General features: G+C 45.0%; 1 protein-coding gene across 1 annotated transcript in view; it reads right to left on the bottom strand.

Moving 5' to 3' along the window:
• The window catches only part of UPF1 (UPF1 RNA helicase and ATPase), a 3,097,516-nt gene that overhangs the window by 1,699,889 nt on the left and 1,372,560 nt on the right, over positions 1–25,067 (bottom strand). The window contains exon 9 of the mRNA XM_044054826.1: positions 22,634–22,742. Within this exon, the coding sequence (XP_043910761.1) occupies positions 22,634–22,742 (109 nt within the window). The remainder of the gene's footprint in view (positions 1–22,633; positions 22,743–25,067) is intronic.

Below are 25,067 nucleotides of genomic sequence, written 5' to 3'. Positions count from 1 at the left end.
CTACAAGGCCCTGCTAGACAGCAGTGGCAAAGCCAGCTCTGGATTTAGAGAAGGGTAAATGGTAATGTTTGGTGAACGTATGAACTGAGCTATAGGTAGCAGCTTCTAAAAATGTCTCTAGTAGGAACACCTCTGAGAAAGGCTGTAGAAGTAGATGCAGCCCTGGTGAAATTATATCTAATCCCCTGGGGGATAGTTTTACCATGGTGCATATAGCAGAAACGAATACAATGGCTTATCCATTTGGAAATAGTCTGCTTTGAAATAGCCTTTCCCTCTGCTCCTGAAGCAAATGCCACCAGTAGTTCAGATTTTCTTAGAGATTTTGACCTGTTTAAGTAAAATTTTAGTTGTCTGTGTAGATCCAATGAATACAGAATCCGCTCTCCCTTGCTCGGTGGATTGTGAAACTAAGTTTGCAAAAGAATGGTCTGATTAAGAGCCAGACTGGATACCACGTTAGGCATGAAGGATGGATTGGTCCCGAGAAACACCCTGTCCACATGAAAAATGAAACACTCCACTGCCATAAGAGCCTTAATTCGGAAATCCTTCTAGCAGAAGTGCCTGCAAAAAGGAAAGCAGTTTTCCAGGAGCGAAATTTTAAGTCTGCTGTAGCAGCTGGCTTGAAAGGAAGGAGAGTGAGTTTTTCCAATACAAAATTGAGGCACCAGAGGCAGGGGTTGAAGCTCACCTGGGTGTTCTTAAGTTGTTGGCCCCTCTGAGATACTGTTTAGCAGAGGATGAGAGAAGAGGGGAGGTTATGTGTTGTAATGAGCTGAAATGTCTAAGGCATGGATTTTTATGGAAAAAAAGGACAGGCCCTTGTGAAGCATCAGTCAAGTATTGTAAAATCTGAGGAATATTGGACACTGCTGTGCTTATCCCTTGTGATAGACTCCAGGCACAGAATCTTTTCTATTTGTCGGCATAAGACTTTCTAGCACTAAGCCTTCTTACCTCCAAAATGGCATCCATCACAGGTTTGCTGAGGGATGCCAAGGGTGAATTTTGATGATTAGCCACACTGCAAGATTCAAAGCTTGGAGCGGAGTGTGCAGAATTTGGTTGTTCTGCTGAGACAGTAAGTAAGGTGTGAGGCAGGTGCCACGGTGGAAGGTGCAACAATGCACAAGAGTGGGTACCAGTGTTGGCAAGGCCAGTCTGGAGCAATCAAAATCATTTTTGGTTTGTCCTGTTGGACTTTTAGTAGAACTTTGGAGAGCAGAGGCAGATGGGGAAATCATAGACTGATATGTTTTTCCAGCTGAATGATAGAGCATCCACTTTCCAGGCTATTTTGTGATGAGTTCTTGTGCAGAATTTGTCCAACTGACAGCTCTGGGGTGAAGCAAAAAGATCTATGTCTGGACTCCCCCATTTGCGTGTCAACATGTTGAAAATACGTGGTTCCAGTTTCCATTCGTGTGGGTCCATGAGATTTCTGCTTAGTTCGTCTGCCAGAGTATTCAGCTTTCCTGGCAGGAATCGAGCTTGTAATTGTATTTGGTAGGTCAAAGCAGTGTTCCACAATGCCATGGCTAGTCTGCAAAGGGGGTAGGAGTGTGTACCCCCCTGCTTGTTTATGTACCACATAACTGTGGTGGTGTCTGTTTTTTATCATTAATTGTTCTGGATGAAAGTAGTCCTTGAAGGCTGTCAGTGCATTCTGTACAGCTAGAATCTCTTTTTGATTGATATGAAGGTGCATTAGATTTGGGCTCCATTTGCCCTGAATGCACTTCCCAGCCAGATGAGCCCCCCAAGCATAGTCTGATGCGTCTGTAGTTAGGGTCTGGGCGGCAGGGGATGGACAGAATGGCAGTCCCTTGTTTTGGTGGCAGGCCTCTGCCCACCATAGGAACTCTTAGTTGCAGGCAAGGTATGATAGGAATCATTGTTTCCAGGCTGTGACCATGTTGACTCCATAAACTTTTTAAGTACCACTGAAGTTTCCTCATATGCAGTCTTACATATGGAATTAGAAGAATGCAGGAGGCCATGAACCCCAAGGACTGCAGAATTTGTCTTGCAGATAGCAGGGTTTTTGTGGTCACCTGTTTGAAGTTATCAAATGAATTTGCTTTTCTGGTGTAAGGTAAGCCATCTGGGCAGTTGTATTCAAGCTTGCACCCAGGAGTGTAATTTTTTGAGAGGGTAAAAGTTGTGATTTCTTTTTGTTTATGGTGTACCCTAGACAAGTTAGAACCCTTTTTACAAATGCCACGTTTTAGAAGAATGTCCTTGTTTTCTGCCTGAATTAGACAATCGTCCAGGTATGGATATATTTGAATATTTCTTTGCCTGCAAAATGTAATTACTGGAGCCAAGCACTTTGTGAAGACCCTGGGCGCAGTAGATAAGCCAAAAGGCAGTGCAGAGAACTGGTAATGCAAAGTAGCCTGCTTTGAAGCAGAGTTATCTTCTGCAAGATTCCCTGATTGGGATATGCAGGTAAGCCTCTTAAGTCTAGAGTTACCAACCAGGCATCTTTGCCTAGCATAGGAAGTAACTGTTGAAGAGTCAGCATCTTGAATTTTGGAATGTCCAGAAATGTGTTTAAAGTAGGTAAGTCCAGAATGGGACACCATGTCGTCTTTTCTGGGTACCAGGAAAAGTCTTGAAAAGAAACTTTGTTCCTTTTCTTCTTCTGGTAATGGTTGAATAGCCTCCATGTTCATGAGGGACAGTACTTGTTTCTGGGCCTCTGCCCACTGATTTGGGGGCACGTCTGGCCATCTGTTTGGGATTGGCAACGTGTGGAAATGAAATCTGTATCCCTGGGATACTATATTTAAAACCCATTTGTCTTGGGTTATAAGTTGCCAGTTTTATGCATGAAGTGCCAGTTTTCCCCACAAAGGGGCAGTTAAAAGGTAAGTGCTTTTTAAGTGTAAAGGGAAGTCACTGAGACTGCTTACCATAGGGAGGTGCCTTATTTCCAGATGTGGAGGAGGAGGCACTCCATTGTTTGGTTCTAAAAGTCCCTTGTGACTGAAACCTGGAGCCTTTGGAATGTCTGGGTTTTGACTTGAGTGGCTCTCGAAGGAAAGTACAGTTGTGTACACTTACCATAAATGTAGAAGTTAGAGTGTATTCACTGTTGCTGGCAGGGTGCCCTCAGTCAGCCTGAATAACAAAGTCTTGGGGTCCTGCGTTGTTTGCTGTCTCCTCTTCCACGACGTCAGGGGTATACAACATGCAGCAGACACCATTTTAAACAGTTTTTCTTGCCCCAGATGTCAGGTGCCCCCCAAATGGGGAGCAAAAATATATATTTAACTATAAATATATACATGCACTTTAGAACACAAACATTTTACCTTCAACTAAAAGCAAACACACCACAAAGGCTTTTGAGCATAGTGAAGGAAAGAAGAGGTATAGAAAGGGGGATGGCGGGTGGGTAACCTGGACTGCAACAGTGAATACACTATCACCTACATTTATGGTAAGTGTACACAACTGTACCATGTTCTTCGTGTTTCACTGTTGCAGTCATTACATTTGCGTAGAATCCCAAAGCTATGGATGGGAGGATGGAACTAAACAGCATTAGGAGCAGCTATAATGCCCTGCAGGACTGCAGTGGCAAAGCCTGCCCTGGATTTAGAGAAGAGGTAAATGGTAATGCTTTGTGAACGTATGAACTGAGCACGAAGCAGCAGCTTCTAGAATGTCTCTGGTAGGAACCCCTCTAAGAAAAGCTGCTGAAGTAGAAGCAACCCTGGTGGAATGGGATCTGATCCCCTTGGGCACAGGTTTACCATTGTGCAGGTAGCAGAAACAAATACAATGGCTTATCCATTTGGAAATAGTCTGCTTTGATATAGCCTTCCCCTCAGATCCTGCAGCAAATGCCACCAGTAGTTGCTCAGACTTTCATAGAGATTTTGTCCTGTTTAAGTAGAATTTTAGTTGTCTGTGTACATCCAATGAAGAATTTGCTCCCCCCTTCTTTTGCGGATTTGGGAAAAAAGTTGGCAGGTGAATGGTCTGGTTAAGAGCCACACTGGATACCACCTTAGGCATAAAAGGATTGGTCCTGAGGGCCACCCTGTCCGGGTAAAAGATAAAGAAAGGCTCCACTGCCATAAGAGCCTGTAGTTCTGAAACCCTTCTAGCTGAAGTGACTGCCAAAGGAAAGGCCATCTTCAAAAAAAGATATTTTATATCCGCATTAGCTGCTGGTTCAAAAGGAGATGGGGTGAGTGTTTCTAGCACAAAACCGAGGTCCCATGCAGGAGTTGGCACTCCTGGGAGGCCTTATATTTTTGGCCCCTCTGAGGTACTGTTTTAGCAGGCGATGAAAAAATAGGGGAGGCTCTGTGTTGTAATGAGCCGAGATGGCAGAGAAATGGATTTTTATTAAAGAAAAAGATAGGCCGTTGTGAAGCATCTCAGTTAAGTACTGCAAAATATGACAAATATTGGGCTTTGCTGTGTCTATTCCTTGTGCTTGGTTCCAAGCACAGAATCTCTTCCATTTATCAGCATAAGATTTTCTAGTACTAGGCCTTCTGGCCTCCAAAATGACATCCATCACAGGTTTACTGAGAGATGTCATTGGTGAAATTAGTTAATTAGCCATGCTGCAAGATTCAGAGCTTGGAGCTGAGTGTGCAGAATTTAATAGTTTTGCTGAGACAATAGGTGAGGTGTTTGAGGCAAGTAACACGGAGGAAGGTATGACATATTCCTCAGAAGCGGGTACCAGTGTTGGAAAGGCCAGTGTGGAGCAATTAGAATCTTTTTTGGTTTTTCCTCTCTGACGAATAGCAAGACCTTGAAGAGCAGAGGCAGAGGGGGAAAGGCATAGACTGATGGGTTTTTCCAGTTGAAGGATAGAGCATCCACTTTTCCATGCTTTTTTGTGATGAGTTCTTGTGGACAATTTGTCCAACTGAAAGTTTTGGGGAGAGGCAAATAGATCGATGTTTGGGCTCGCCCATTTTCGTGTTAACATGCTGAAGACTTGTGGATCCAGTTTTTATTCGTGAGGGTCCATAACATTTCTGCTTAAATCGTCTGCCAGAGTACTTTGCTTTCCTGGCAGGAATTGAGCTTGAAGATGCATATGGCAAGTCAAGGCTGTGTTCCACAAGGCCATGGCTAGTCTGCAATGGGGGTAAGAGTGGGTACCCCCCCCCGCTTGTTTATGTACCACATAACTGTGGTGTTGTCCGTCTTTATCAGTAGTTGTCCTGGATGAAGGAAGTCCTTGAAGGCTGTGAGAACATTCTGTACAGCTAGCATTTCTTTCTGGTTGATATGTAGATGCATTTGGTTTGGTCTCCATTTGCCCTGAATGCATCTCCCTGCCAGATGGGTCCCCCAAGTATAGTCTGATGTGTCTGTAGTTAGGGTTTGGTTGGCAGGGGATAGTAATGAATGATAGTCCCTTGTTTTGGTGACATGCCTCTGCCCAAAGGAACTCCTGTTGCAGGCAGGGAATGAGAGGAATCATTGTTTCCAGGCTGTGACAATGTTGACTCCATAAGCTTTTTAGTTACCATTGAAGTTTCCTCATATGCAGTCTCGCATATGGAATTAGTAGAATGCAGGATGCCATGAACCCTAAGGCCTGCAGAATTTTGTCTTGCAGGTTTTTGTTGCCATTGAAGTATGTTGTCAATTGAATTTGTCTGGTGTGAGGTAAGCCATCTGGGCAGTTGTATTCAAGCTTACACCCAGGAATGTAATTATTTGAGTGTACCAGTTGTGATTTCTTTTCATTTCTGGTGTACCCTAGGCATGCTAGAAGCCTTTTTACAAACTCTAGATACTGAATAAGAGTGTCCTTGTCCTCTGCCTGAATGAGAATCGTCCAGACATGGATAAATTTGAATTTTTGTCTGCAAAATGCAATTACTGGTGCCAGGCACTTTGTAAAGACCCAGGGCACAGTAGATAAGCCAAAGAGCAGTGCAGAGAATTGGTAATGCAAATAGCCTGCTTTGAAGCGGAGGTATCTAATGCAAGATTCCCTTACTGGGACATGCAGGTACGCGTCTGAAGTCTAGAGTTACCAACCAGGCATTCTTTCCTAGCAAAGGCAGTAGCTGCTGTAAAGTCAGCATTTTGAATTTCTTAATGTCCAGGAACGTATTTAGAATGGATAATTCCAGAATTGGACACCATGACTTGTCTTTTCTGGTTACCAGGAAAAGTCTTGAATAAAAACCTTGTCCTTTAACCTTTTCTGGCATTGGTTGAATAGCCCCCATATCTATGAGGGACATGACTTGTTTCTGGGCCTCTGCCCACTGATTTGGTGACAGCTCTGGCCATACGTTTGGAATTGGCAATGTGTGGAAATGAAATCTGTACCCCTGGGATACCATATTTAATACCCACTTGTCCTGGGTAATTAAATGTCAATTTTGAGCATAAAGTGCTAGTTTTCCCCCCAAAAGGGCTGCCATAAGTTAAGTGCTTAGAGATGGCAGAAGAAAGTCATTGAGACTGTTTACTGTAGGGTTGTGCTTTGTTACCTCCAGATTTGGAGGTGGAGGCACCCCATTGCTTTGACCTGTAAGATCCTTGTGATTGAAACCTGGAGCCTTTGGAGCATCTGGGTATGCCCTGTGCGGCTGTTGGACACAGGAAAGGACCACTTCTTAATAGGCCAGTGTCTACTGAACCTGGGTGGCTGCACTTGCAAGAAATCGTTTACGGTTTGCATAGATATAGCTTTGTATTCCAACTTTTTTAAAACCTCTTCTGCCTTATTACCAAACAGACTGTCCTGCTGTAAAGGAGCATCCAACAATTTAGTTTTATCGTGATCAAGCAGATTTTGCTCCTTGAGCCAAGCATGCCTTATCACAGATCCAGTTACGGCGGCCCTGCAAAAGGCCACCAAGGAATCAAAACCACATTGCAAAGTATGCTTTCCAACCTGTTCTGCTGAATGCAATAAATCCTGTATAAAGTACAGTTTTGTACCTACCATAAATGTAGATGTCCGATAGGAATGCATCTGCAGTCCTTACAAATGGGTTGTCCTGTCGTCAGGCAGCCCTTCGGTCGGCCGGATTCCAAAGTCTGGGTCTGGCCTTGGCTGGTGTCGCACTTCACCCGATGTCATAGCTGCAGTTATTCGGGTATAAAGGCATCAGCCGACGCCATTTTCCTCAGTGTTTCTTGCCCCAGATGCCAGGTGCCCTCTTGGAAGGCTAAATTTGGATAAATGCCAATGTTTCCAAATGGTAGAGAGCAAACACAAAAATAATCATGTATGTACATATATACAAACAAATACACCATAATAGATCCCCCCCCAGCTAGCTATAAGGTGGGCAAATACCCTAGGAGTACCACAGAGGGAAGGGGTGGGTAATCCTGACTGCAGATGCATTCCTATCGGACATCTACATTTATGGTAGGTACAAAACTGTACTATGTCCTTCAAGGATGCATCTGCAGTCCTTACAAATGGGTAGAATACCATAGCCAAACTAGGGGAGGAGGTAACAGGAGAGATTATGGTGTAGTTAGGATCCCTTGCAAAACAGCAGAGGCAAAAACCTGCTCGGGATCTAGAGTATAAAGGTAAATTATAATGCTTGGCAAATGTATGCACGGAGGTCCAAGTAGCAGCCTCAATAATGTCCTTGGCAGCCACTCCTCATAAGAAGGCTGTGGTAGTGGCTGTAGACCTTGTAGAGTGAGGCCTGATGTTTTCTGGAGTTTTCTTTCCATGGTAAGAGTAACAAAATCTAATGCAATTTCCTATCCACTTTGAGATTGTCTGTTTTGAAATTGCTTTTCCTTCCCTTCCTGTTGCATATGCTACCAGTAGCTGGTCAGTTTTTCTGTTGCTCTTGGTCCTGTCCAGGTAGTAGCGCAACTGTCTATGTACATCCAAGGTATGCAACAGTCTTTCTCCCCTGTTCTGTGGGTTGGGGAAGAATGTAGGCAGGTGGATAGCCTGGTTTAAAGACACTCTGGATACCACCTTAGGCATAAATGTAGGATTTGTTCTCATGGACACTCTATCTTGATGGAAGATCAGGAAGGGTTGCACTGCCATTAATGCTTGTAGTTCAGAAACCCTTCTTGCTGAAGTGATTGCCAGCAGGAAAGCAGTTTTCCATGATAAGTATTGCATCTCTGCTGTTGCTGCTGGTTCGAAAGGAGGAAGTGTCAATTTTTCTAGCACAAGGTTCAAGTCCCATGCTGGCAATGGTGGTTTCCTAGGAGGTTTTACATTTTTGATTCCCCTCAGAAACTGCCTGAGCAGGGGGTGTGAGAAGACTGGAGGATCCAAGCTGTATTCTGCTGAAATAGCTGATGCATGTATCTTAATGGAAGAGTAGGACAGGCCTGAGTGGAAAAGCTCTGCCAAGTATTCCAGGATGCTGGCTATGTTTACCAGTGACACATCTTCTCCCCTTGCAGTACTCCAAATGTGATACCGTTTCCATTTTGCTGCATAATTTTTTCTTGTTGAGGGTCTGCGAGCCTCAAGGATAATGTCTTTAACCCTTTGTGATAACTGTGGGTTAATTGATCTTATGCAATGTTCCAGGCAGTCAGCTGCAGAGTTTTCAGGTTTGGGTGCAGGTTGTTGTAGTTGTTCTGTGTTAACAGTAATGGAACCAGGGGTAGTGTCCATATATGTCCCCGAGACATGCTCCTCAGTAATGGGTACCAATGTTGCCTTGGCCAGTCTGGAGCTATCAGAATGATCCTTGGACGGTCCTCTTTGATCTTCAATAGCACCTTGTGCATCAAAGGAAGTGGTGGGAATGCATATGCTGTCAGGTTCTTCCAACTGAACGATAGGGAGTCCACTTTCCAAGCAAGTGGGTGGTACGTCCTTGTGCAGAATTTCTTCAGTTGGTGATTCTGTGGGGACGCAAATAAGTCTATTTCTGGGAGTCCCCATTTTTTTGTAATGGCTTTGAAGATGTCCGGATGCAGCATCCATTCGTGGGCATCCGTGGTAGTCCTGCTTAATATGTCTGCTAGAATGTTTTCTTTTCCCAGTACAAAAATTGCCTGTAACTGAATGTTGTAGCTCAGAGCCACATTCCATAGGTCCATTGCCATCCGGCATAGAGGGTATGAATGTGTGCCTCCCTGTTTGTTGATGTACCACATCACTGTGGTGTTGTCTGTCCTTATCAATTGGCCTTCTTGGAGGAATGGTCTGAATGCCTGGATTGCCAATTTTACTGCCAGCATTTCCTTTAGATTTATGTGCAGGTGCAACTGGTCTTGAGTCCATAAGCCTTGTATGCACTTGTCCAGCATGTGGGCCCCCCAACCGAGGTCTGAGACGTCCGTCGTGATGGTTTGGCTTGGTTGAATGCTGTAGAAGGGCAATCCTGTGTTTGATTGGCAGGCCTGAGCCCACCATAGGAACTCTTGCTGTAGACATGGGATTATTGGAATTTTGGTTTCTAGGCTGTGCTCGTGTTGAGACCATAAATTCTTTAGGTACCACTGTAGCTTTCTCATATGCAGTCTGGCATGAGGTACCAGTATTATGCAGGATGCCATGAAGCCCAGGGCTTGCAGTACTTTTCTTGCTGTAAGATGGTTCTGCTTTGTTAAAGCCAAGAAGTACAGAGGTAGTTGCTGTTGTTTTTCCACAGTTAGGAATGCCATTTGTTTTGTTGTGTCCAGTTCTGCACCCAAAAAGGTTATTCTTTGGGATGGTATCAGTCTTGACTTTTTTATATTGACTGTATATCCCAGGGCTTGTAGCAGGTAAATGACTCTTTGTAAGTCTTCTGTTAGCTTGTTTGTGCTGTCCGCTTGTATCAGGCAGTCGTCCAGGTATGGGTAGATTTGTATTCCCTGAAGCCTGCAATGGGCAATTACTGATGCCAGGCATTTCGTGAACACTCTGGGCGCAGTAGATAAGCCAAAGGGCAATGCTGAGAATTGATAATGCTCTGATCCTGCAAGAAATCTGAGGTATCTTCTGCAATTTGGTCGAATGGGGACGTGCAGGTATGCCTCCTTGAGATCTAGAGTTACCAGCCAAGACTCCTTGCCCAGCATGGGAAGAAGCTGCTGTAGAGTCAGCATTTTGAATTTTGGAACAATGAGGAATGTGTTTAAAGCGGACAGGTCGAGAATAGGCCTCCATTTGCTCTCTTTTCTTGGTACCAGGAAGAGTCTGGAGTAAAATCCTTTTCCTTGTTCCATAGATGGTACTTTTTCCACAGCTCTCATCTGTAATAACTGAGATATTTGTTTCAGAGCTTCTGCCTCTTGAGTTGGTGGTAGGTTTGACATTCCTCTCTTTCCTGGTAGAGTATGGAAATGAAACCTGTACCCTTGGTCTATAGTTTGCAAAATCCACTTGTCCCTTGTGATGTAATGCCAGTTTTTTGAAAATAAAGCTAGCTTTCCGCCTAAGGGTGCTTGTAGTTGTTCCCTGGTAGGCGGTGCCAGCCCCAAGTCACTGTGATTGTCCTGTTGCAGGGGTGGTGACTGCGTCTGTGCCTCGCTGGTTGTTACCCTGCCACTGGCGTCCCCTGTAGGCACCCCTGGATTGGTTTCTGCCCCTTGATCGCCTATTCCTGCGCCTCTGTGCTTTAGAGGAGTCTGGAAAGGACCAATTTTTGGAGGGCCAGTTCCGGCTAAACCTTGGAGGTTGGACCTGTAAGAAATCTTTCACTGTTTGTACAGATTTTGCTTTCTCCTCCATCTTCTTCAGTACCTGTTGTGCAGGAGAACCAAACAAGTTGGCCTTGTCCATGGGTGCATCTAATAGTTTTGATTTGACATGGTCCGGTAAGGCCTGCTCTTTCAGCCAGGCATGCCTTCTGATAACTGTGCCAGTCATGGCTGATCTAAAGGAAGCCTCCAGTGCATCATAGCCGCATTTTAAAGAATGGTTACTAACTTGCTGAATGTTACGTACCATTTCCTGAACATATTTCTTATCAAATGGTTCATCAGAAGACAGTTTTTTAGTTAACTGGTCTAGCATAAATTCTTGATATTGTATCATGTGGAATTGACAGTTCAAGGCCCTGGCTGACAAAGTAGCAGAAGTGTAAACTTTTTTACCCCATCTCTCTAAGGACCTGGATTCCCTTTCAGAGGGGAGAGGGTTTTTAGCAGAGGTAGAAGCTACAGCCTTAGGTCCCTGGGAGATAGTCTCGGGATCTGCAAAAGGAGCCTTGTATAAATGGTGATGTGTGTCCGGGACCCTGTAGAACCTATCGGGCTTAGCAGGGGCCGGAGGTAAAGAATCAGGAGCAGTGCAAGCATCATTAAATGCATCATCTACAACAGAGAGAACCGGAAGTATAGCTAAAGGCCTGTGCTGTGGTAAATGCAAAAAGGTTCTAAGCCTTTTCCTGGAGTCTGAAAAATCTTGACCCTGCCACTGAAATTGTTCCCTCATGGCATGCAAGGTTTCCTCAAAGGAAAATTCCTCAGGTGGAGAGGCAGAAAGGATAGAGTCTTCAGCATCAGAGTCTTTGTAAGGGGAATAAGGAGCCTCTGGAGGGTCTGTATTGTCTGAATCATCAGAGGAATCATCTGTGGACACTGGCTCAGGGGGCTCTGCTCTAGGCCTCTTCTCTGGAGGTGGATGAGAGGCCCTGTCTTGATGAGCTTTGGATCCCCGGATTAAAGAGATAAGATCCTCTGCCAAAGAAAGCATTTGGGAACTGGAACTGGGCCTGTGAGTAGGGGTCTTAGCAAGCACAGTTTTTGTAGCTTTAGCTGCTTTAGCCCTGGCAAAGGCCTTAATAGACATGGCTGCAGGAGGCCTAGCAGCTCCACGTGCAGGAGTGGAAATATCTAAGGGAATAGTGTGTGATAGTTCCTGAGAAATCGCAACAGCAGTTTGGATCTCAGAAGCCGATTCCACGAGGTTAGAAGAAGCCTCGGTAGAAGGTATGCTTTCGGCTGAAGGAAGAACCGCTAGCTCGGTTTCAGCCGAAACAGAGACACTCGCGGTTGGCTTAACCGCGGTTTCGGCCGAAACCGCGGACCGCGAGTGTCGGTCCTTTTCCTTGCGTTTTTTGGTTATTTGTGTAGTCGGAGGATCCGACGGCATCTTATAAGCAAAATCAGAACCGAAAAACTGCTCAGCAAATTCCGACCGATGTCTAAGCGTCCGTTGGTTAAAAGAAGCACAGGCTAGACAAGCTGCTACGTCGTGGTCTGGGCCTAAACAAGGTAAGCAGTAAGAGTGGAAATCTTTATGAGGTATTTGTTTCCCACAAGTTAAACAGTTATTCACTTTTTCTGACATCGGCTGAGGCAAGAAAGAGTCCCCAACGGGTACTTAGCTTTAGAAGTCTTGAAGTTGTATTCGGTAGTAGTAATCTCTGGTTCTGACCGACCGGCACTTGCGAACAGCTTCTGCTTCGGGCGCCACGCGGCAAGAAAGACTGAGGAAAATGGCGTCGGCTGATGCCTTTATACCCGAATAACTGCAGCTATGACGTCGGGTGAAGTGCGACACCAGCCGAGGCCAGACCCAGACTTTGGAATACGGCCGACCGAAGGGCTGCCTGACGACAGGACAACCCATTTGTAAGGACTGCAGATGCATCCTTGAAGGACATCTCTACTTTCCACACAATCAGAAATTAAATTCATTTTCTGTTTAAACAGTCCCATAACATGCTGTTGATATTTAAGCAAATGAAAGTGGCAGTTTAAAGCCCTGATTGCCAAGGTTGCAGACGTATAAACCTTCTTTCCCATCTATCCAGCGCCCTGGAGACTATCAGAAGGGGTAGGATTTTTGGCTGTAGAAGCCTTAACACCCTTGGGACCCTGAGAAATAGTTTCAGGGTCAGCAGCAGCATTTTTGAAAAGAAATTTGTGGGAGTCAGGAACCCTGTAATATCTGTCTGGCTTACTAGGAGCCAGAGGCAGGGAATCAGGAGCCGTGCTTGATTCCGAGAAACATCAACAATGTCTAATACAGGAGGTATTGCCAAAGGCCTATACTGAGGAAGAAGAAAATCCCTAAGCCTCTTTTTGGATTCTGAGAAGTCCTGACTCTCCCAATGAAAATGTTCCCTTAAAGTATGCAAAGTCTCTCCAAAAGAGTAATCCTCGGGAGGAGAAGCAGAAGGGATGGCTTCCTCTGCATCAGAATCCTCATAAGGTGGAATAGAAAATTCCTGATCAGAAGAGGAATCAGAAGAAATGGAAACCTGATCCGAAATTCATAATCAGTGCCTTGCCTAGGCCTCTTAGCGAGGGGGGGGGGACCCCTGATCAAGGTAATTAAATCCTCAGCCATTTTGATCATTTGTTTTTTAGGCATAGGGGCCTGAGCACGTGGCTCATGGGTAGGTTTTTTAGACACAGACGTAGATTTTGGCCAGGTTTCTGATGATGGCATCGGTTTAATATACAAATGTTGAAGGCTGAAAACAACCCCAGAAGCTAGTGCCTGCTCAGCGGCTCCGGACCTATCCAAGGGAGAGACATCCGTGGGTTCAATACTTGCAGAATCTCACGGCATACCGGACTCCAAATGGGTCCCTGTAGAGGCCTGCAACTCAAACGTAGTGGGTATCAGGGGCTGCGAAAGCACCTCACAGAGTACCGGCAAATGCACGACTGGCTTAGGAGAAGCTTCGCCGTCGGTTTTGGACCTAGACTGTCTCTCTTTCCTTGCATTTTTTGTGAACTCCGGTAGTCAGATTGCTAACAGACGACATTTCAGGACAGTTAAATCTTGAACAGAAACATTTAGAAGCAAAATTATACAGACGCTTAATAGTGCTTTGGTAAATTTAGTACAAAACTGACAGCAAGGCACTTCGTTATCAGGGCCTAGGCAAGGAATACAGTACAAATGAAAATCCTTATGAGGTATTTGCTTCCCACAAGTAATGCAATTATTTACTTTTACTGACATCAGTAAAGAGCAAGAAAAAGTTTCCCGAACAGGGTATTTAGCTTTAGTTTGAAAACTTCGGTTCTGAAACTCGAAAATGAAAATTTCAGGAGTCAGCCGACCGGCACTTGCTACCTACTTCGGGCACCGTGCAGCAAGAAAACCTGATTAAAATGGCGTCGGCTGCATGTTTTATACCTCTGACGACCTGGCGTCATACAGGAGGAGACAGCAACTGACGCAGGTCCCAAGACTTTGTTATTCAGGCTGACGGAGGGCAACCTGAGATTACCCAAATGTAATGACTGCAACTGTGAAACATGAAGATCAGCAGCAGAATGCCAGGCATCCAACATTACTGCAGCACAGGTTAAAGCTGCATTGTTCAAGGTCAAGAATACAGCTTACATGGGACCCGACAAAATCGCTGGCTGTGTTTTACATGAATTACAAAGTGAACTGGCACCACATCTGTGTGCTCTTCACTCACAGCCTCACCTCAGGCTTTGCCTCTACCGAATGCCCACTGCTACAGTCATCCCTCTCCATAAAGTAGGAGTGACTATAGACCCTGGAAATTATCACATTAGCCTGATGAGTCTTGTATGTAAGGCTATGGTGCTCATCATAGACCTAATTAACAAGGATATAGGGAATCTCCAAACTCGAGGAAACGCAATTTGGTTTTGTGAAAGGTAGATCATGCCTGCTCAACCTGGTCGACATTTGAGTCCGTCACCAGAGCAGTCGGCTTGCACAGAGAACCCAACAGTGTGAAAGTTGCGGACTCCAAGTCAGACTGTCAACCAGTCACAAGTGGAGTCCCACAGGGATCGGTCCTGGATCCTCTCCTTTTTGGCATCTACTTCTCAGAAGTCCAGGCCAACACAGAGGGACTCTGGCTGACCAAATTTGCAGAGTGCAAGCTGGAAGCCATTAATAGCTCCCCAAGTGATGCAGACATCCTACAGAAAGGATTCACTGAGACCAATGACTGATGTCAAAACCATGGCCTTAAGCTTAATACCAAAAAATGCATAGTCATCCCTTTTGGGGAAAAACTCAGTTCTCACTAATTACCACATCGATAGTAGCCCACTGAACACATTATAAAAGAGTTCTGGGAACACAGGTTGACAGCAACCTCTCCTTCGACCACCACATTGCCACTGTGGTCAGAAAGCCCTATGTAGCACATCTCATTACTAAGGGTTTTGCATCCAGGAAGAAAGAGGTAATCATTTCTCTCTACTCTATCCTCATTAGACCAGTCATACAGTATAATGCCCCATTTGGCATGTACTTCACTAGGCATTTGCAACAGTTGGAGAGGACACAGAAGAAACTCACTAAGAGGATCCTAGGCCTTAAACACATGTCCTACATGGACAGACTCAAAAAAAACTCCAGCTATTCTCTGTCTCATATCATCTACTAAGAGGCGAGCTCTGCTTGACTTACAAAGCCATGTCTGACCCAGCTTGGTTAGAAATGCTACATCTAAAGAAATCCCAATCCCTCGCACCACGCACTCCAGAGACCTCAACCTCATTACCACAATCAACCGAAAGTACAGTTTTGTACCTACCATAAATGTAGATGTCCGATAGGTATGCATCTGCAGTCATAACATATGGGTTGTCCTGCCTCAGGCAGCCCTTCGGTCGGCCGAATTCCAAAGTCTGGGTCTGGCCTCGGCTGATGTCGCACTTTCCCCGACGTCAGAGCGTCTGGGGTATAAAAGCATCAGCCGACGCCATTTTCCTCAGTTTTTCTTGCCCCAGATGCCAGGTGCCCTCTAGGAAGGCTAAATTTGGATAAATGCAAAAAGGTTCCAAACATTTGCAAACTTATATAATTACATACATGTATATACAAACAAATACACCATAATAGATTCCCCTAGCTAGCTAAAAGAGGGGTAAGTACCCTAGGAATACCACTGAGGTGTAGGAGGGAGGGAGGGTAAATCTGACTGCAGATGCATACCTATCGGACATCTACATTTATGGTAGGTACAAAACTGTACTAGGTCCTTCAAGGATGCATCTGCAGTCATAACATATGGGTAGAATACCATAGCCAATCTGGGGGAGGAGGTACTAAGAAAAGGATGGTGTAGTTAATATCCCCTGCAGGACTGCAGTAGCAAAACCTGCTCTGGATCTGGAGTATAAAGGTAGATTGTAATGTTTGGCAAATGTTTGCACGGAGCTCCAAGTAGCAGCTTCTAAAATGTCCTTGGTAGCCACCCCTCGTAGGAAGGCTGTAGTGGTGGCCGTGGCCCTTGTGGAATGAGGCCTGATGTTTTCAGGAACTGTCTTTCCATGAAAGGAGTAACAAAATCGAATGCAATTTCCTATCCATTTTGAAATTGTCTGTTTGGAAATTGCTTTTCCTTGCACCCCAGTAGCATATGCTACAAATAGTTGGTCAGTCTTTCTGCTAGTTTTAGTTCTGTCCAAGTAGTAGCGTAGTTGTCTGAGTATATCCAGGGTGTGCAGAAGTTTTTCCCCTCTATTCTGTGGATGTGGGAAGAACGTAGGCAAGTTAATAGCTTGGTTCAAGGATACCCTAGATACCACCTTTGGCATAAAAGTAGGATTGGTTCTTAGTGAAACTCTGTCCTGATGGAAGATGAGAAATGGCTGTACTGCCATTAATGCTTGTAACTCAGATACTCTTCTTGCTGAAGTTATTGCCAGAAGGAATGCAGTTTTCCAAGACAGAAACTGTAGGTCCGCTGATGCTGCTGGTTCAAATGGAGGAAGTGTTAGTTTCTCCAACACAAAGTTGAGATCCCAAGCGGGTAGAGGGGGTTTTATGGAGGTTTAATATTTCTGATCCCTCTCAGAAATTGCCTGAGGAGAGGGTGTGAGAAGATAGGTGGATCCACATTGTATTCTGCTGAAATTGCTGAGGCATGAATCTTAATGGAAGAATAGGACAGGCCATTGTGGAACAATTCTGCTAAGTATTCCAGAATGTGTCATGTTTGCCACTGTCACATCTGAGCCTTTTGATGTGTTCCAAATGAGAAATCTTTACCATTTAGCTGAGTATGTCTTCCTTGTGGAAGGCCGGCGAGCTTCCAAGATGATGTCCTTCACTCTCTGTGATGAGGCATTTTGTTTGGGATTTAAGGAATTTTCCAGGCAGTTAGCTGCAATGTTTTCAAGTTGAAATGCATGATCTTGAAATTGTTCTGCGTCAGAAGAAGAGGCCATAGGGGGAGAGGCCATGGTTTTGCCTGTGACAGGCTTCTCAATAATGGATACCAGTGTTGCCTTGGCCAGTCTGGAGCTATCAGAATCACTCTTGGCTGCTCCTCCCTGATCTTCAGTAGAACCTTGTACATTAATGGGAGAGGTGGGAAGGCATATACTTTTAGAGCTTTCCAGCTGAAAGAGAGAGAGTCCACCCTCCAAGCTTGTGGGTGGTATGTCCTTGAGCAGAATGTCTTCAGTTGATGGTTGAGAGGGGAGGCGAACAGATCTATCTCCGGCATTCCCCATGCCTTTGATACGAGTTGGAAGATGTCTGGGTGCAGCATCCATTCGTGTGCCTCCATGGTAGTTCTGCTTAAGCTGTCTGCCAGTGTATTCTCTTTACCTGGCACGAACTGGGACTGTAGTTGGATATTGAGGTTCAGGCATAGTTCCCATAGATTCATAGCCAGCCGGCAGAGAGGGTAGGAGTGTGTGCCTCCCTGCTTGTTTATGTACCACATGAACGTGGTGTTGTCTGTCCTTATTAGCAGGTGGCCTTGATGGAGGAAGGGTTTGAAAGCCTCGATTGCATGCATCACTGCCAACATTTCCTTTTGGTTTATGTGCATGCATAGCTGACCTTGAGACCATAGGCCTTGGATACATTTGCCCTCCATGTGTGCTCCCCATCCTCGGTCTGAAGCGTCCGTGGTGATGGTTTGTTTTGTTTTTGGTTTGTTGAAAGGCAACCCTCTGTTGGAATGGCAGGCCTGAGCCCACCACAGAAATTCCTTTTGAAGGCAAGGAATGATTGGTATCAAAGCTTCTAGACTGACTGTGTTGAGACCATACACTCCTTAGGTACCATTGTAATTTTCTCATATGCAGCCTGGCCTGTGGTATCATAATTATGCAGGATGCCATGTAACCCAGGGCCTGCAGGATTTTCCTCGCAGTAAGCTGAGTTTGTTTTGTCAGAATCATGAAGTAATCTGGAAGTTGTTTTTGTTTTTCTTCTGTGAGAAAGGCCATTTGGGTGGTTGTGTCCAGATCTGCACCCAAAAAGGTTATTCTTTGGGATGGCACAAGTCTTGACTTTTGGATGTTGACTGTGTATCCCAAGGCCTGTAGCAGGTGGATGGCATAGGCCAAGTACTTTATCAAATTTTCCTTGTTGTCCGCTTGTATAAGGCAGTCGTCCAGATATGGGTAGATCTGAATCCCCTGAAGTCTGCAGTGTGCAATTACTGATGCCAGGCATTTCGTGAATACTCTGGGCGCAGTAGATAAGCCAAAGGGCAATGCTGAGAATTGATAATGCTCTGATCCTGCAAGAAATCTGAGGTGTCTTCTGCAACTTGGTCGAATAGGGACGTGCAGGTATGCCTCCTTGAGATCTAGAGTCACTAGCCAAGACTCCTTGCCCAACATGGGAAGAAGTTGCTGTAGGGTCAGCATCTTGAATTTTGGGACAATGAGGTAAGTATTCAGTGCGGACAGGTCGAGAATAGGCCTCCACTGATTTTCTTTTCTTGGTACAAGGAATAGTCTTGAGTAAAATCCTTGGCCTTGTTCTGAAAGTGGTACCTTTTCTATAGCTTTCATTTGAAGCAAGTTGTTGATCTGCCTTAAAGCCTCTGGCCTCTGATTTGGTGGTAGGTTTGACATTCCGTTTCTTTTTGGCAAAGTGTGGAAGTGGAACCTGTATCCTTTGTCTATTATTTGCAGTGTCCATGTGTCCCTTGTAATATAATGCCAGTTTTTTGAGAATAAAGCCAGCTTTCCGCCCAAGGGTGCTTCCAGTTGATCCCTGGTAAGCGGAATCAGAGTAAAGTCATTGAGCCTGTCCTGGTGTAGTAGTAGTTGTTGCTGCTGTTGCACTACTCCTCTGGTTGGCAGGCTGCCACTGACGGCCTCTGTAGGAGCCCTTCGATTGGCCTCTGCCTCTAGGGCATCTGTTCCTGCCTCTCTGGGCTCTGTCCGAGTCTGGAAAGGACCAATTCTTAGTAGGCCAGTTTCTGCTGAATCTCGGTGGTTGTACTTGCAGGAAATCCTTAACTGTTTGCACAGATTTTGCCTTTTCTTCAAACTTTTTTAAGACCTCCTGAGCAGAGGAGCCAAATAAATTTTGTTTCTCCATTGGAGCATCCAGGAGTTTAGCTTTAACATGGTCTGGCAAAGATTGTTCCTTCAGCCAGGCATGCCTATGAATGACTGCCCCAGTCATAGCTGACCTAAATGAAGCCTCCAATGCATCATAGCCACATTTTAAGAAATGATTACTAACCTGCTGTGAGTTGTCTACCAAATCCTGCAGGGATTTACAGTCAAGGGGTTCAGGAGAAGAAAGTTTCTTATTCAGTTCATCTAACAAATACTCTTGGTACTGTATCATATGAAATTGACAATTTAATGCCCTGACAGAAAGAGTTGCAGAAGTATATACCTTCGTTCCCCATCTCTCTAAAGCTCTAGACTCTCTTTCAGAGGGTAGAGGATTTTTGGCTGTGGCGGCTGCAACCCCTTTAGGGCCCTGAAAAATAGTTTCTGGGTCTGCAGAATGTGCTTTATACAGATGGAAATGAGAATCCGGGACCCTGTAGTATCTATCAGGCTTAGCAGGGGCCGGAGGGAGAGTATCAGGGGCTGTACTGACATCATTGTACACATCATCAATTACATTCAAAACAGGAGGTATAGCTAAGGGCCTATGTTGAGGCAGATGTAAAAAGGTCCTTAATCTTTTTCTAGAATCGGAGAATTCCTGACCTTGCCATTGAAAATGCGCTCTCATGGAGTGTAGAGTCTCACCAAAGGAAAACTCTTCAGGAGGGGAGGCCGAAGGGATAGATTCTTCAGCATCAGAATCCTCATAGGGCGAATAAGCCTCCTCCTGGTGGTCTGACAACTCAGAGCCATCCGTGGACTCATCTGAAGAGTTAGGGTCAGAGGGGTCAGTCCTGGGCCTTTTGTCTGGTGGAGGCTGAGAGGCCCTGTCTGGGTGAGGTTGTGAACCCCTAATTAAAGAAATAAGGTCCTCTGCAAGGCTGAGGATCTGAGAACTAGAGAAAGGCCTCTGGGAGGTAGTCTTGGGAGGCAAAGCTTTAGAAAGTTTAGCAGCTTTAGCCCTAGAAAAGGCCTTAATGGACATGGAAGCAGGGGGCCTAGCTGCCCCACGTGCAGGAGTAGAAATGTCCAAAGGTATGGTGTCGGACATTTCCTGGACACTGGTTTCGGTAGGTAGCCGACTCAGCCGGGGCCTCCCGGGCCGCGGTGGTCGGTTGAATGGATTCGGAAGAAGGAATCTCCGAGGACTCTGTTTCGGCCGAAACAGAGACACTCATGAAGCTTTCCGTGGTTTCAGCGAAACCGTGGGCGAAGTGTCGGTCCTCGTCCTTCCGTTTTTTCACCAAATGCGAAGTTGGAGTCTCCGACGGCATTTTATATGCAAAATTGGCCCCAAAAATTCCTCTGCAAACTCTGACCAACGTCTAAGAGTTCGTCGGTTGAAGGAAGCACAGGCTGAAAAAGCCGATACGTCGTGGTCTGGGCCTAAGCAAGGAAGGCAGTAGGAATGGAAATCCTTATGAGGTATTTGTTTCCCACAAGTTAAACAATTATTTACTTTGTCTGACATTGGCTGAGGCAGGAAAGAGTCCCCAACGGGGTACTTAGCTTTTTCGAAGTCTTCGGTAGCTGAATTCACTGGATCTGACCGACCGGCACTTGCGAACAGCTTCTGCTTCGGGCACCGCGCGGCAAGAAAGACTGAGGAAAATGGCGTCGGCTGATGCTTTTATACCCCAGACGCTCTGACGTCGGGGAAAGTGCGACATCAGCCAAGGCCAGACCCAGACTTTGGAATCCTGGCCGACCGAAGGGCTGCCTGAGGCAGGACAACCCATATGTTATGACTGCAGATGCATCCTTGAAGGACATCATGCTGGAGGGACAGGTTCATAATCCAGAGACTACCCATGCTCTGGAATAGATTCCCATAAATGTCAAGCAGAGCACTTCACTAGCCCTCAAAGCAAAACCTTGACGAGTGGATGGGCAACAAAGTTCACCCCAGGGATCACTCCAGTGGCTCTACTTGATAGAGGCACTGGAAACCAACAACGGGTAGAACACGCCAGGGCACTTCTATGGGCTAGGTTTGTAAAGGTCCCAGGGCCATTAGCCTAATACACACCTATGAACCCTATGGATGGCAGCTTCGACTACACGCCAAAAACAGACCTGGCTTGAATGATGCTTCTGCTGTCAGTTCTTTTTTAAAGGTGAAGCATTATAATGGGACTTAAAATAACTAATATATTGGTTTTACTGGCTTGGGAGGATCACCTGATTGTTTTTGTATTTCTATTTAAATGTGGATGTTTGTGATGTTAATAGCTTCTGATAAAGTTCTAGAATAGAATGAAAGCCCAACTAAAAAAAAAGTTTTGCTGAATTTTATGGTTGTACATCCTTCCCTTCATCAGGAGTAGTATTTTTGTTTTATTCTACACCTCAGAGAATACCTGCTCTCTTGAAGTTTTGTTCTGTTGGGGGGGGGGGGTCAGAAGGAATGAGATGCTACCTAAACAAGTTGAATTAAAAAGTTTTGACAGGAGTCCTCTCTGGAATTACCTACCTTATTTTATTAGACTGCCAATTACTATGGAACCTGAAGAACCATCCTGCAAGTTCCTACGCTGAGCACCCTCCAAAACTGCCACTGTCTTCACAAAAGTACACTTAAAGCTTCTCTCTATATCTAACGTCCTGCAGCTAGCTAATACAGGAGGACACCAAGCTGTGCTAATTATCCTTTCCTGGCAGTAAAGGATGAAAAGCAATTCTATGAGGGAGGCTGGCATAATGGTTAAGCTGTTCACCTTACAGACACAAGGTGCAGGGTTTAATTCTCACATGGGGTAATTGGCTAGGCTTAAAATGGCCCACAGAGGCAGTAAGCCTAGTACTAATCTATGAACCTATGGATTATTTTACCACCAGAACACTGGGAAGGTGTGACGGTGTTCTAAGAAATGTAAGCAGATGTTTCATGCAACAAAAATTTATGACTCAAACCTTAGTAAAGAATTGGATGCCAAAATAGGAACACAGAGGCAGTCTCTATCAATCCAGCACAACTCCAACAAAATGACTAACCTGGAGGTATACACATCAAGTAAACAAGCCAGAAATTTCTGAATTGACTATCTGAAGCTATGGGTATCACAAATTTAAACTGCCAAGAGCAGATTTGTGTTATAGCTTTAGGTACAAATATAGTAGTTACTTGCAAAGTGATGCTCTTGAAAATGTTCACGTATAAGATGCAGCTGCTACTTGCCTTTGCATAAGGCACAACCTATTCTGTAGTTAAATATCCCTGTTTTTAATACTTTATGGGTAGGGTCCAAGAATCCAAAATTTTCAGAAATTTAAGGAATGACTTAAGGTTCAACAGGTAAAAAGGTTAAAACACAGGAAAGGAAATCATTTTCTAACTCAGCTGCAAACTGCCTTACTGACACATACCAACATACTTCTACAGTACACAATTACTGCTGTATATACACAAGTTGCATACCTATCAAAAGATGTTGACTTCCAGACAAAATCCACCTGAAAATTGTGAGTAACTTCAACAGGTGCGCCCACACTGCTCCTCAGTTCTATAGCAATTTCATCTCCATAATTTAAACACTGTTAAGGAATAAGAATAAATACTAAATCTCAACTAAAACACACTGTACTGAAGTCTCACAATATTCCAAAACATTATGAAGCACATAGTACCATTAAACTCAGAAAAAAAATTCTCAAAAAAATTCATTAAGGAAGTTATGAGAAGAGTGCTCCTACAACAATGCAAGAAAAAAGCTACCAAAACACATTTAAAACAAATTTACCGTTAAAGTAACAGTTTGCAAAGATCTGCCATATTGTCAACCAGCATGTGAAACAGCTGCTGCAATAATGCAAAAATAAAAATAAAATAACCCTTCAGGAAAATACAGTTGTGTACACCTACCATGAATGTAGATTTCAGAGTGTATTCACTGTTGCAGTCATCACATTTGGGTTATCTGCCTGCGGCTAGCCCTCAGCCGGTCTGAATACCAGAGCCCTGGGATTTCTGCGGCAGATGCAGTCGCTTCTTCCATGATGTCAGGGGTATAAAACATGCAGCCAACACCATTACATCAATTTTTCTTGCCACAGATGTCAGGTGCCCCCAAAATAGGAAGCAATTACATGGTATGGAACACCCCCAGCAAAAAGCAAATACACATGATATAAGATATGCCAAACAAAAAGGATAGGGAAAAGAAAAGAGAAGTCAGGGGGGCTGGAGGGAAGGTAACCAGGACTGCTACAGTGAATACATTAACATCTACAGCTATGGTAAGTGCACACAACTATATGTTCTTCATATTTCACTGCTGCAGTCATCACATTTGGGTGAAGGGTGGAGGTAGTTAAGAAGCATTAGGGCTGGCAATCAGGCCCTGTAAGACTACTGTGGCAAATCCAGCTGTGGATTTAGATAAGATAGGCAAGTGGTAATGCTTGGTGAACGTGTGTACAGAGCTCCAGGTTGCAGCTTCCAGGATGTCCCTGGAAGGGACTCCTCTGAGGAATGCTGTAGAGGTATACGTAGCCCTAGTGGAATGTGTTCTGATCCCCTGTGGGGTAGGTTTCCCATGATGTTTGTAGCAGAAATGGATGCAGTGTGTTACTTGGAAATGGTTTGCTTAGAAATGGCCTTGCCCTCTGGCCCTGTAGCAAAGCTGACTAGCAGCTGGTCAGATTTTCTGAGAGGTTTACTCCTGTCCAGATAGAATCCAAGCTGCCTGTGCATGTCCAGAGTGTGCAGGATCCTTTCCCCTTTATTCTGAGGATTAGGGAAAAACGTTGCCAAATGAATGGACTGGTTTAAAGCCACACTACACACCACCTTGGGCATAAAAGAAGGGTTAGTCCCGAGGGAAACCCTAACCGCATGGAAGATAATGAAGGATTCCACTGTCATAAGGGCCTGCAATTCAGACACTCTTCTTGCTGAAGTGATGGCTAGAAGTAAAGCTGTTTTCCATGAGAGGACTTTTAACGCTGCTGTAGCAGCAGGTTCAAAGGGCGGACGCGTGAGCTTTTCTAATACAAAGTTAAGGTCCAAGGCTGGAGATGGAGCTCTCCTGGGGAGGTCTTAAATTTCTGGCTTCTCTCAGGAACTGTTTTACCAGAGGATGACAGAAGAGGGGTGGGCTCATTATTATAATGAGCTGAGACGGCACAGGCATGAATCTTAATAGAAGAGAAGAATAGGCCCTTGTAGAGCATTTCTGTTAAGTAATCTAGTACATGAGGTAAGCTGGGCACAGTCATGTCCCTTCCCAGAGACAGTATCCAGAAGAGTATCCTTTCCATTTTTCTGAATAGGATATTCTAGTACTAGGCCTCCTTGCCTCAAGAATGACATCCAGCACCTGCTTACTGAGGGTTGCTGGTGATGAGTTCAGGGGATGAGCCAGGCTGCAAGGTTCAGGGTCTGCAGCTGAAGGTGCAGAACGTGGCCTGCCTGCTGGGACAGCAGGGAAGGAGTGTGAGGCAGGTGCCATGGTGGCAGTACTGTCAGACTGTGCAAAAGAGGGAACCAGTGCTGGTGTGGCCAAGTCTGGTGCAATCAGGATTGTCCTTGGCTTATCCTGTTTGATCTTTAGTAGCACTTTCGAAATGAGGCAGAGGGAAAAGGCATAGATTGAGAGGCTTTCCCAGGTAAAGACGAGGGCCATCCACTTTCCAAGCCTGGCTGTGGGGAGTTCTCGTGCAGTATTTGCTCAATTGATAGTTCTGAAGGGAAGCAAAAAGGTCCACCTCTGGTGCCCCCCCAACTGTTCCTCAAAAGCTTGAATATTTTGGGTTCCAGTTTCCACTCGTGTGGGTCCATGAGTTTTATGCTCAAGTTGTCTGCTAAGTTGCCCGCAAAATTTTAATTTAAGGGTTTGTCCGGCCATGGAATT

Source organism: Protopterus annectens, chromosome 13.part0 (genome assembly GCF_019279795.1).
Source record: "Protopterus annectens isolate FY-2018-M chromosome 13.part0, PAN1.0, whole genome shotgun sequence".
NCBI lineage: Eukaryota > Metazoa > Chordata > Ceratodontiformes > Protopteridae > Protopterus > Protopterus annectens.
This window is presented reverse-complemented; position numbering and strand designations above follow the sequence as displayed.